Source organism: Aricia agestis, chromosome 16, assembly GCF_905147365.1.
Source record: "Aricia agestis chromosome 16, ilAriAges1.1, whole genome shotgun sequence".
In the NCBI taxonomy this organism is placed as follows: Eukaryota; Metazoa; Arthropoda; class Insecta; order Lepidoptera; family Lycaenidae; genus Aricia; species Aricia agestis.
The window spans coordinates 4,592,384-4,606,905 of record NC_056421.1 but is presented as its reverse complement, the minus strand read 5'-3'; the positions used below and the strand labels follow the sequence as shown (position 1 = coordinate 4,606,905).

The 14,522-nt window shown below is 38.3% G+C and overlaps 1 protein-coding gene across 1 annotated transcript in view; it reads left to right on the top strand.

Moving 5' to 3' along the window:
* The window catches only part of LOC121734889 (transmembrane protein 151B-like), a 64,667-nt gene that overhangs the window by 35,056 nt on the left and 15,089 nt on the right, over positions 1 to 14,522 (top strand). Inside the window, exons 2-3 of the mRNA XM_042125520.1 lie at positions 7,469 to 7,617; positions 13,343 to 13,546. Coding sequence (XP_041981454.1) covers positions 7,469 to 7,617; positions 13,343 to 13,546 — 353 coding nt within the window. The remainder of the gene's footprint in view (positions 1 to 7,468; positions 7,618 to 13,342; positions 13,547 to 14,522) is intronic.

Below are 14,522 nucleotides of genomic sequence, written 5' to 3'. Positions count from 1 at the left end.
AAGAGTAAGCTGGTTTTGCGTTTTTCCAACTTCTAATCCAAGAATGAGGTAATTACACGGGTGTAAATATTTACACGGGCTATTTTGGTGGAGTAAATATTAAACTGAGAATAGTTGCACAACAGGGTTCAACTGTCACGTTCGGTGTCATTGTGAACTATAATTGACATTTTATTTCATACTCTTTGAGTAACTTGGTAAAATGCAAACGATAATAGTAAATTAAAGGAGTAAAATTATTCTCATGATAGTTATACTCGTGTAACTTTAAGTTTGGTCGAATCGGGCCTAAAAGAAATGTATGTGTCATTGCCGCAAAAAGTAAAAAAATTGCTATTTTATTATTTTCAGGCGTACCTAACAATTTTAGTTTAAATTACTTTTATGAAATGTTTTACACAATCACTAAACATACAAAAACACTTACTTTTTCCTTTTAAGAATAAAGATAGGTAGGTACTACAAATTATGTCTGCTAAAAGTAATTTACAATGAACTCCCTACAAGGAACACGTACTCGTACACACCCTAAAGAATTATCACTTATTTTTGTTACATCCTGTATCATGGGCGCCGGCAGGGGGGTGCCAGGTGGTGCACTTGCACCCCTTGGGAATCTCGGGATCAACAGGAATTATTGAAATAAAAAGCAGTATGTTTACAAAGTTCGTAATGTTTCGGCACTAAAATATGTATAATATATTCTGAAGAGTCACCGTTGCTCGTAAAAAGTAAAAAGAAAAGAAAGAAAACTAAAATCTGCACCCCTTGGAAATTATTTCTGCCGGCGCCCATGCCCCGTATAGGTACTTATTTTCACTAAATCTTGTCATTCTGTTTATTTAATAATAAAACACAAGTAATCTTTTGCTTAATGGGGATGCCTCAATATATTGTATGTAATTTTATTGAAAAAATCAAGATTTATTATTTATTATTATTATAATTCATTACTATTTTATAACATTCTGGAGTCGATATGTTCAACGAAATGTAATTTTCAATTAGCGCCTGAAAAAATTTAAAAGCATTTTTTTTCTATCTTAGCCACATCCTGCGGCAAACACGCCTATCAAAAAATGTTACACATAAAATACACAAATAACTGAGATACATTTCTTCTGCGCCGGGCCTTTGGTAATTTTCTATGGAGTTTGGGTGTTCTCCTTTTAATATTACTAGCTATTAGACCGAGCTTTGCTCGGTATTCGATAAAACACGAATTAAATGACATTTTCTAAAAATGATTCCTAGCTAGATCGATTTATCGCCCTCGAAACCCCCTATATACTAAATTTCATGAAAATCGTTGGAGCCGATTCCGATATTCCAATTATATATATATATATATATATATATATATATATATATATATATATATATATATATATATATATATATATATATATATATATATATATATACACAAGAATTGCTCGTTTAAAGATATACGATTTATTAAAGTATAAGTACAACTGAGTATTTTGTGAAAATTTGAACTACCTACCTATTGCCATTATTAATATCGAGCAAAAAATAGCAAAAAAAATTACGTTTGTTGTATGGGAGCCCCTTTAAATATTTAATTTATTATGTTTTTAGTATTTGTTGTTTACCCTTTGGGTACGGAACCCTAAAAATGTCTTTTGGTTCATCCGGAGAAATAGCTCATACACGTAGCTTCTATCACGGCCCTACAACTAGCAATTTCAGCAATTTCCAACGTAGACGTGTACACCGGAACTCCGTCCATCGTACCAGAACTGATTTACAGCACAAACACCAGTTTAAAGGAGTGAGCACACTGAGACGGGGCGTGCCGGGGCTCAGCGTGCCGGGGCTCATCGCAAAAATCCGCCTCCATACAATTTGTATGGAAGCGGATGCGCGTATCGCACACTGTGTCGCGGCGCAGCGGATTTCCTCTTCCATACAAATTGTATGGAGGCGGATTTTTGCGATGAGCCCCGGCGCTCTGATCCCCGGCACGGCCCGTCTCAGTGTGCTCACTCCTTAATGGCGCTGGCCACGGGCCCTTCCTGTTTACTCTTGGCCAAATTGCTGCCATGTCAACGTAGACATGTACACAGTACACATTGGGTCATTGATTTTATGACATATAGGGAGGCCGGGATACTATATAAGTACGTAGGTTGACTAATTCCCAGAAATTTAAGCTATTTGAAAGTGTTACATTACTTTACTGAACGAACGGTTTTTAATGATCTGAGTGATAAAAAAGTGAGATAAAACGATTTTTAGCGCTAGGGGAATACTCCTAACACTATTGTGTGTGAATTTTTAACTCCTAGTCAATCTACCCCTACAGTCCCTTTTCGGGACTTGAAGTATCTTCAGTATATTTTATTTCAGCAAAATCGGATCAGCGGTTTGAGCGCCAAGACGTGACAGATAGCCAGACACAATTTCACATTTATAATATCTATTATAATTTATAAGCATGGATTATCAATTATCATTACATAGCATAAATGCTATGTAATGATAATTGATACAAGCTATTAAAGGGTTATTAAGATTAATATAGTAAAAATGTATAGATTTCTTATTAATTTAATAATTATTAAAGAATCTATATGTCGTAGGGAAATGAGAATATCAGGGATTACACCCTAGGGATATCACGAAATCCCGGTAGATGTTGAATATTTTTGTTTATTACGTCTTCTTACTAAAAATACCTTTTTTTAAGCAGGGGAAATGCATTACGCATTCCCCGCCCTCTCGGGGGAAAGGGCAGGGGTGTGTCGGACTCCCTCCGCAGAGGTTTACCGACTAAAACCCCCCCATGCCCTCGTCAACACTACACGCGGAGGAGCGGGATCGCTACGCATTCTACCGCGTCCTCCGCAGCGCTTGCCGCTTCCGGCACCACAATCACTGCAGCTGCCTATGCCGCCGCCTGTCTTCACCGAGAGGCTCCCGGGCACCGGAGGAGCCTTAATCACCTCGGGGTTACTAAAAATACCTAGTGATTTTTTCAAGAGATTGGTTTATAGATACTAGATACTTTGCTCTCGAGCAAAGCTAATTTAAATAAACCAAACAGACTTAATTAAGTCTATATTGTTCTCATCGCGGTGTACCTAAATTATTGTCAGGTAATGTGCAGCGCCAGATGTCTGCTAGTGACAGTGTCTGCAGGTGCAGAGTTTGCAATATTCAATTTGTTGGCAATTTAAATTGTAATAATAGAAATTGTTAAATACTAATATTATAAATGAGAAAGTGTGTCTAACTGATTGTCCGTCTGTCTGTCTGTCTGTTACCTCTTGACGCTTAAATTACTAAACCAATTTTGATGAAATTTGGAATAGAGACACTTTGAGTCCCGGGAAAGGACATTGGATATTTTTATCCAGGAAAAATGTATGTGGCAACGGAGTTGCGGGCGTGATCTAGTAGGATACAGATTCGAGAATCGGTGTAAAAGTTTAAGAACATATTAAATATACATTCGATTAGATGTGAATCTAATACTCAAAGTCTCAAATATTTTATTTGTAAAACTATGTATTTTACATACAAACTTAGTGACTCATGCAGTCGTTTTTCCTTGAAAATTTTAACATAATAATAAGTCATTTACATAAGAATTAACAATATCTATAGCAAAAACAAACACCTTTGAAACATCATCAATAATTTCTCAAGAAAACGAAGGTTTACTATATTTTCAAAATGCTTCTACATATAATATGCTTTAAAGTTGATAGGTGATAGAACGTTGACTTCCGTTACATTTATTAATACTATACTCTTTTAATTTCTTTATTACGATGGCTAATAACGTTGTTATACTTTGATATTTTTACCTCATGAAAACAAAGCCAGTGACTCGGAATGACCCCACGGAAAGGGCAGCCATTATTTTCCTATTGAAGGTGTGTCCCGCGAACTAAATATTTTTTTGTTATTTTAGTGGGCTTGGTGTATAATATTAATATTATTTTTTGCTAGCCTAAAAGCATCTTATGCTTATCTCCTTAGTCTCAAAGTGGGTATTAAAAGGTGTAAGAATGTTTTATCGCTGATACAAACCTATTATTTTAATATTCTAAACTCTTACTTGAACCACAAACTCTAACTTTTAAAAAGTTTTTTGACTCGTCTCCTGAGCCCCGATGTAGATCATGAATTTTTTCCTATTTTTGCGGCCTTCCCACCTTGGACAATGATGAAACATTACAAGCGATTGAGAACGTGTAAGTAGAGGATCTTTTATGATAATAAAGGTGTAGAAAATACCTACACACAAATTTCTAAATTTAGTTGTACTATTTACTAACTTTCAACGTACGAGTATAATAAGGACATCACTCAAATCCTTTCAGAATGTTGTGAGCATCTGCGCTGTATATTCAGAATTTACCTCGGAGTCGATTGAAAGAGAACCTTAAGACCTCGGAATAGAATCCATAAGATGTGAAATATCTCCTGTAGTAGATTGCTGCTTCGCGGTTAACATATCCGAGAGTACGGGAACATTCCTTTATCAAACTATGTTAATGTTGGAGGGAATTTAGTTTTAATCTTAATGTAAAGTTTAAGCATTATAATATGTTATGTACTGGTAACAATGTTATGTAACTTGTAAAGTTTTGATATAATTTAAGGATGATAGCAGAATTATTGTTTGTTAGTTTTCATTCGGGATCTTTCATTTCAAGTAATGGTTCCGCAAAATACGTTGCCGAATGTGTTTAGAGTATTGTCCTTTATTTTATTTATAAGTATTTAGTCGACGTACTTTAGACCAAAACGTGACGAAACCAAGCGCGACTACTAAGCGATATACTGCGTGAAATTTTAATGGTCGTTTTCCCGCAATAAAATGATTCTATCTTAGTAGTACAATAGATTTGTGAAGTTTTTTTTTTATTTTTTTATTTTATTCCAAACATAAATAAAATTCGGCCGGTTCATGTATGCCGCTCGCACCTATCGGCATAAAGTTGCCATAGTTTGCATACAAAATATTTTTTATTTTCAAAAAATAACATGCATGATTCAATAGTAGATACCTACTAGTCCTACTACTAAAGGTAAATCGTTCTGCTGCGGGAAAACAACCACTAAAATGCCACGTTGTATAGAAGTAGTACAATGTTACGCACCGCCGCGCCGCACCGCTCTACATTTTTTTTTATGAAATAAGGGGGCAAACGAGCAAACGGGTCACCTAATGGAAAGCAACTTCCGTCGCCCATGGACACTCGCAGCATCAGAAGAGCTGCAGGTGCGTTGCCGGCCTTTGAAGAGGGAATAGGGTAATAGGGGAGGGTAGGGATGGGAAGGGAAGGGAATAGGGGAGGGTAGGAAAGGGAATAGGGTAGGGGATTGGGCCTCCGGTAAATTCACTCACTCGGCGAAACACAGCGCAAGCGCTGTTTCACGCCTGTTTTCTGTGAGAACGTGGTATTTCTCCGGTCGAGCCGGCCCATTCGTGCTGAAGCATGGCTCTCCCACGTATAAAATTTCATTTTGTTTCGGTATTTGATCCTTACTAATTTGGAAGAGAGACAAAACGTGCAAATAGACATAATGACAAGATTATGAAACAGACCCATCATAAAATGCACGGATTAACCCAATATAGGCATACAAATATCACCACTTAAGGGTATGTAAATAAAGGCTATATTTGGACGTTTTTTGCGACCCTCCTCAAACATACTTAGCGCGCGCAAATACTTTTAACACCGTCCATCTCTAAATTGTTCCCAACTGTTATTAGCTGCCAAATAAAATATTTGCAGAGCAATCCCTGAGTGTAATGGTGATAATATTTCATACCAAATAAGACAGAAACTTAGATGATTTCGAGCTTTGATACATCGAATATGAATAAACAGAGCGGGAAGATATTTCTCTAGAACTTTGGGATGTTTGGCTGCAGTTAAAATTATAGCTATGTATTTGTACTCATCACAATGTTTCGTCGCTTGCGCTGTGTTTCGCTGCGGAGTGAGTGAGTTTACCGAAGACCCAGTCCCCTAGTCCCTACCCTATTCCCTTCCCTACCCTACCCTATTACCCTATTCCCTCTTAAAAGGCCGGCAACGCACCTGCAGCTCTTCTGATGCTGCCAGTGTCCATGGGCGACGGGAGTTGCTTTCCATCAGGTGACCCTCTCGTCATTTAATAAAAATATTGCCTTATTTCATAAAAAAAAAAAACAATTAACCTCTACGAAGATGTATAAGAATCTTCGATCACATTAAGAATTAAGATGACGCCCGCAACTCGGCGCCAAAATTCGTGTATCGCGCGGGAACCGTACATTTTTCCGGAATAAAAAGTATCATATGTCCTTTCCCGGGACTCAAAGAATCTCCATTCTCCATACTAAATTTTAGCTAAATGGTTTAGCGGTTTGGGCGTGAAGAGAGAGAGACAGACAGACAGACAGATAGACAGACAGACGGACACACTTTCGCATTTATAATATTATTATGGATATGGAAGTATGGATGTGTGTATTGTACTGTACGCTGCATCTACAGGCTGTAACAAAAATAAGTGATAATACTTTAGGGTGTGTACGTGTTCCTTGTAGCGAGTTCACTGTGAAAGTAACAGCGCTGAAATACCAAAAATTTTTTTCACTTTTGTATGGGGAAACTCGTGACGCTCGGGCCATTGCCCATACAAAAGTGAAAAAAAAATTTCGTCTTTCAGAGCTAACTTTCACAGTGAACTCTCTACAAGGAACACGTACACACCCTAAAGTATTATCACTCATTTTTGTTACACACTGTATACATATCTTATATCTTTAAACGAGCAATTCTTGTATGTATATATATATATATATACAAGGAAACTCTCTACAAGGAACACGTACACACCCTAAAGTATTATCACTTATTTTTGTTACACCCTGTATATATAAAAATCTCGGAATCGGCTCCAACGATTTTCATGAAATTTAGTATATAGGGGGTTTCGGAGGCGATAAATCGATCTAGCTCGGAATAATTTTTAGAAAATGTCATTTTATCAAATAGCTAGTTTTTTATTTTTTTATTAAATAAAATTGGAATGTCTGTTTGTAATATTGAAAGAACCGTTTTCTACTACATGCATATGAATCTATATACGATACATACAGCATTTTTTACAATTTTTGTCTGTATGTCTGTCTGTCTGTTTGTTCCGGCTAATCTCTGAAACGGCTGGAGCTATTATGCCAGGACTTTTTTTGGTAGATAGCTGATGTAGTAAGGTGTAACTTAGGCTACTTTTTAACCGACTTCCAAAAAGGAGAAGGTTATATTTTACTTTTTTCATATTTATTAGCGGACTATCCATCTTTGTTATTATACTATGTTGACGCGGTCGAAGTCGCGGGCAACAGCTAGTATTATAATAAGACAAAAAATATTTGATCGGAACGGAAGTTCCATAGACGACTAGAATTTTTTCAATAACCTTTTTTTTGCAGCGCCCTCGGCAGCAAAGCCTGGGCGGGGTGCTGCGACGGGAGGGGAACTGGAAGTGTTTCCTGCTGACCCTCATGATCGTGGGCTGCCTCGCGTCTGTCGTGTGGTGCAGCACCGCCGAGATCGACCGCGAGCTCATCGACCTTAACACGTGAGTAGTACCTCATTTTAGACGTATATAATGCCTGCAGCAAGTTAACAAGCATGTCCGACAGGCTTTGCTGTTACAAGAGCAAACTGCGAACTTTTAGGCGGCCGATATAGTTTAGTTGAACCCATATATATTATATATATGGGTTAATTTTTGTTTTTTGGCCAATAAATATTTGTATTTGTATTTTGTATATGTATATATATTATATAATATATAATACATGGGTCATTATGACCCATGTATATGAATATGAATATGAATATGAACATGAGCATGAGCATGAGCATGAGCATGAGCATGAGCATGAGCATGAGCATGAGCATGAGCATGAGCATGAGCATGAGCATGAGCATGAGCATGAGCATGAGCATGAGCATGAGCATGAGCATGAGCATGAGCATGAGCATGAGCATGAGCATGAGCATGAGCATGAGCATGAGCATGAGCATGAGCATGAGCATGAGCATGAGCATGAGCATGAGCATGAGCATGAGCATGAGCATGAGCATGAACATGAGCATGAGAATGAGCTTGACCATAAGCATGAGCATGAGCATGAGCATGAGCCTGAGCATGAGCATAAGCATTAGCGAGCATGAGCATGAGAATGAGCATGAATAGGCATGAGCACGAGCATGAGAATGAGCACGAGCATGAGCTTGAGCATGAGCATGTGCCTGAACATGAACATGAGCATGAGCATGAGCATGAGCATGAGCATGAGCATGAGCATGAGCATGAGCATGAGCATGAGCATGAGCATGAGCATGAGCATGAGCATGAGCATGAGCATGAGCATGAGCATGAGCATGAGCATGAGCATGAGCATGAGCATGAGCATGAGCATGAGCATGAGCATGAGCATGAGCATGAGCATGAGCATGAGCATGAGCATGAGCATGAGCATGAACATGAGCATGAGAATGAGCTTGACCATAAGCATGAGCATGAGCATGAGCATGAGCATGAGCATGAGCATGAGCATGAGCATGAGCATGAGCATGAGCATGAGCATGAGCATGAGCATGAGCATGAGCATGAGCATGAGCATGAGCATGAGCATGAGCATGAGCATGAGCATGAGCATGAGCATGAGCATGAGCATGAGCATGAGCATGAGCATGAGCATGAGCATGAGCATGAGCATGAGCATGAACATGGGCATGATAATGAGCATGAGAATGAGCATGATAATGAGCATGAGCATGAGAATGAGCATGAGCATGAACATGTGCATCAACATGAATCTGCGGTTTTTGAGATACAGCCTGGAGACATACGGACAGACGATCGAAGTCCCGTAATAGGGTCCCGTTTTTACCCTTTGGGTACGGAAGCCTAAATTTTTAGGCTTCCGTCCATATCATTTGATCAGTCCGTCAATAACACGGTTACACAATCATTTTCCCGTCCCCGTCAGTCTGGATCAGCCTGATGAACTGAACTGATGCCAGGAACTAGGGCTTCACGGTCACGTGGTAGCCCTAGTTTAGTTAATCGAAATCTATTGTGCTTATTAATTAAATCAACCTTAAACATTTTATAGGATTTTTTAAAATATTATACTAAAATTTTGTTGATTTATTTATTTATTGTTAACAAACTAATTTGTTATATTATTATTTGACAAATGGATTGCATATCTAGATACATGGATCCTCGAGTAAGACAAAGGTCAGTTTTTATCCATCGAAATGTTTCTATATAAAGATACTTTCTCTCAAGCGAAGTTACAAGAAATGCAGGGGCCTCAGCCCCATTTTCCTTATTTCTTATAGATTCACCGATCAAAACGTTTGGAATTGACATGACAGGAATCGAATAGCTATGTACACACTATGCCCTTTCGTCTTAAATTTTCGTCATCTTCTTTCATTAAATTTTAATACATACAAATTATCGTACGCTTATGTCAGTAAAATTCAATTTTGATCAGCGATTCTATTTAAAAGATGAGATAAAGAAAACGTGTTGGTGAAACCCCAACAACAACAACATAATCAGTGATAAATAAATCACGGAAAGATTAATTTATTTCACGGCAACCGTTCCAAGAGTTGTGAACTTTGAAAAGCTCGGCGCTTTCAGACAGTTCCGCTGATTTGTGCTTTCCCACCGCAAGCTTAGAGTTTGGAAGTTTCCCAATTTTTCCTTGGACTTAGAAAACTTTTAGGAACAAATGGCTTATTAATTCGATAAAGATAAGATAAATATTTAAATACCAAGCGTTAAGCTCCAGATTTTAAGGATTTATTTACCATTGGATTTAATAACAGTTCTATTTAAAATTGATTTTAAAGAGCTTTTTAATAGGTTTAGTTTACATCTCAAAAGCTTTGACAAAGGTTTTATAAGACTTGAATACCCGAAGAAAATTAAGTAAATACGTTCACTAAACAAAGTACCTATTATTAAAACGTAATTAAACAATAGAAGGTTTTGTAGGCAACAAAGCAAAAAGGTAGTCAGTAAATTACAAAAAGTCGTTTGTAATAAGGAAAATGCCCAATTGGCTAATGCATAAAAGATATTGTTTCTTATTTTCCTCCAATTTGGTAGGGACCTAACTCACGGGACGTCAGATGTTTTGCCCGATACAATCAGGTAGAAAGGTGAACAGATTAAAAGGATTCTTGCGTGGTATTTTAATTACATTCTTAGTATTATGGTATTGGTAGTGTCCTGTTTTGTTACACTTGGATCGCGCTGGAACAGAATGTTTTTTTGCTAAAAATCTATTATCTATATATTAATACGTGAGCCAAAAACTTTGTATCCCTTTTGACGAAAAATGGGGAAACGTAGGCGAATGAAATTTTGCACAGTTATAGTTTATTTGGTGAAGGAGTGCATCGAGCTAATATTATTTTGAAATTATGCTTTTATCATACATTTTTTTAACAAATAAAACATTACACACACTACAACACACACACTAGGAAAAATGACAGATTTTTGAGTGACAAGCCTATACATACGAATCCTCCTCTTTTATTGATGGTTGAAGTCTGTTGACAACATTGACAACAAGGTGACAAATTGAAAATGGATTATAGTTTTTTTTTATTGAATCTTAGATACTATAAAACAATGCTTACACGGCCAGTCTGAGATCAGCTGAGTCCCAGAGACAAGAGTTGAAAAAAATATGATAAATTCAAATTTTTTTTACAAAATATAGGTAGTAGTCCTAATGTTGTTGAGATTTAGGTCGAATTTCGACCATTGGGCGATCTCTAGTAAATCATAATAGTATGTCCATAGGGACTGAAAGGCAAAAGACTAACGGTCTTACCACAAAAGATTTAAACATCTGTGGCGGTACCCACAATTCGCCTAACATTCCTGCATCGCGCTATCGAAGTTTTCTGAGCGCGTCTGTATATATACGACAGCTGAAATGTATCACGTGGGCTTCGGCCTGACCGGGCATACCACCTCGCTCGGTCAGAAGATCTTCCTTTGGCCGCAACACATTATTCCCACATTGGTGACCCTCGACAGAACACGCCTCCTTCATCATCATCACTCCCCGCCCCTCCGCACCGTGCCACCCAGCATCGCCTCATCGGGTACATCGTCCACTACCCGCAATGTACCGCGGCCTGGGCGACTCCGCATCGGCATCATCGGGCTTTCTCACCACACCGACCGGTCAGCAAGCAGAGCACATCTCTCCTGGTCAGCACGTAGCATCGGCCCCGCACGGCAGCTATCCGACTCACTGGATCCCGTGCAGCAGCTTACAGTTCCGACTCATTGGAACTCACTGGTACTGACGACTCAAGCGAACAAGACTTCAAGATTTGACCTCCGGTCTTCGCGGGGGGAGTGATGTGGCGGTACCCACAATTCGCCTAACATTCCTGCATCGCGCTATCGAAGTTTTCTGAGCGCGTCTGTATATATACGACAGCTGAAATGTATCACGTGGGCTTCGGCCTGACCGGGCATACCACCTCGCTCGGTCGGAAGATCTTCCTTTGGCCTCCACGCACAATATCCCACACATCTATTGAACAGTTGTTTTGAGACCATTTTGTACTCATTTTATTTTTTCTTATCAACTGTTCAACAGGTGTTTAAATCTTTTGTAGTAAGATCGATAGAGTATAGACATTAAACATTCAAATTGATAAACAGATATTTCAGCGAATAGACATACATTAGCTTTATGATTTTCTAATAGTAAGTGCTTATGAGTATAAACACTTATATAATAGAGAAACAATGAAGACGATTTAGACTTGACACTGTACTTGAAATATAATATTGAACACAATATAGAACGTGTACTTTTTAGGGTTCCGTACCCAAAGGGTAAAAACGGGACCCTATTACTGAGACTTCGATGTCTGTCCGTCTGTCCGTCTGTCTGTCTGTCTGTCTGTCTGTCTGTCTGTCTGTCTGTCTGTCTGTACCTATGTCTTTAGGCTGTAACTCAAGAACGGTAATAGCTAGAGAGTTGAAATTTTCACAGATTACATGTATTTCTGTTGTCGCTATAACAGCAAATACTAAAAACAAAATAAATTAAATATTTAAGGGGGGCTTCCATACAACCAACGTGACTTTTCAAACATTTTTTGCTCGGTATCAATGATGACAACAGATTGGCACTTGCATTTGTCACCATGGCATTGATTGTATTTATACTTTAATAATTAATAATAAAATTTAAATAAAATTAATAATTAAGGGAGGGGAATGGGAGGGCCCATACAAAAATCACATTTTTTTACTATTTTTGCTCTATAATGGTGCGGAACCCTTCGTGCGCGAGTCCAACTCGCACTTGGCCGATTTTATTTTAAGATACTTATTATATATTAAGTAAATAGTAATGTAACCACAGACGAGAATTCAGAAGCATCTTATATGTCGACATAAATATGCGAGCAGAAAAAGTACATGTCCTTTGATTTTTTGTACGCTCTCCTTATCAATAATTCATTGAATAAATGAAATGTATTGTCTGTCTTTTGGGAATCTCTCAAGCAGAACCAATAAATCGATATGTACCGTAATAAGCATCGGTTTCAGTAATTGAGACTTTTGTTAGAAGAATAAAAATTCGTCACAACGAAATTATAAATAGGTTTCTCTCGTTTCTATATCACAGAGGTCGTATTTGACGACCTCTGTGGATCAGTGGTGAGCGCGTTGGTAACTCAAGCCGGGGGTCGCGGGATCGAATCCCGCCGACGGAACAAAAAGTTTTCAATGTTCCCGGGTCTGGATGTGTGTTAAATATGTGTATGATATAATAAAAATCTCAAATATATGTATAGTATAAAAGTATTAAATATATTTCCGTTGTCTGGTACCTGTAACACAAGTCCTTTAGGTACTTAGCACGGGGCCAGACTGACGTGGTGTGAAGCGTCCATAGATATTATATTATATTATTATTATATTGGCGTAGGCCTAGTATTTCATGGAAAGCTACTTCTTTGGTATAAAGAACACATAATATTATACATAACTAGCTTATGCCCGCGGCTTCGCTTGCGTTAAGAAGTATTATTATATTATAAACAAACTTTCTTAGCGGATGCCTACGTCGTAACATCTACCTGTACCTACCCCTTGTACTAATATGTATTCTGTGACAAAACGTAGTACAAACTCCCCCGATAACGAATTGAAAAGCAGTATTATCTCCCTAAGTAAAAAACAAAAGATGTAAATATAAACGAATTAAAACGGAGTATGTCCCCAGGTACCCTATCAAGCGGACAGTGCGAGAGTCTCCTTGCGACGTGGGCTACGCGTACATCCCCATTGCGTTTGTGCTGCTCCTCTACCTGGTGTACCTGGTGGAGTGTTACCACAGCACAGCCCGGATACAGCTGGCGAGGAGGGTCGATGTTGCCGCCGTCAGCGCGAGAGTACATGCCATGAGGACGGCGACGCCGAGGGTGTGGTGAGTTTTGTAATATACGACGATATTATGTCTATTTGATCTGTATTTATTATCTTAGATTATACTACTAATCAACTAGGTACCTATATAATAAAAATCAACCAGTGCAATGCAGTCAAAACCGTAAAACTAGTCTTAGATACGACAATATCAAAACGCACAATATTTTAAAATCTCCGTCTCAACCTCAAGACAAGTTTTGAAAATAGGGTTATAACGTGGGAGAGCCATGCTTCGGCACGGATGGGCCGGCTCAACCGGAGAAATACTACGCTCTCACAGAAAACCGGCGTGAAACAGTGCTTGCGCTGTGTTTCGCCGAGTGAGTGAGTTTACCGGAGGCCCAATCCCCTACCGTATTCCCTTCCCTACCCTCCCCTATTACCCTATTCCCTCTTAAAAGGCCGGCAACGCACCTGCAGCTCTTCTGATGCTGCGAGTCTCCATGGGCGACGGAAGTTGCTTTCCATCAGGTGACCTGTTTGCTCGTTTGCCCCCTTATTTCATATAAAAAAACTAATGATTACTACCATGATGGCTAAGATGTCTATAGGATGTCTATAAAATGTCTAGCTATTCTAATAATTATAGATTATTATTTGTAATAACCAGTATGGAGCCTTAGACTAAGTATTTTGAGGCTCTTGTTCATTTTCCGTTTATATTTGGCGTTTTTTACTCCAAGTGATGCTTCTGAACACAAAATGAAATGTTAGTGCCGAATTTTTAAAGTAAAAGACACATTCATTCGAATGAACACAAAAATCGTCTCATATTTTATGCCTTACAACTTTTTAAAGTGTGTAAAAAATTGCATACTCCGATAAAGCTAACGTAGACATCACAGGTTTCAAGCGATAACACAAAATTGTACACAAAGAATTTTCCACATAAAATGTTTTTCTGTAGCCAACCAGCGACTACAAAGAAAAACAATTTCATGTTGAAAATTAAATACTGTTGCTCGCTGGAAGTA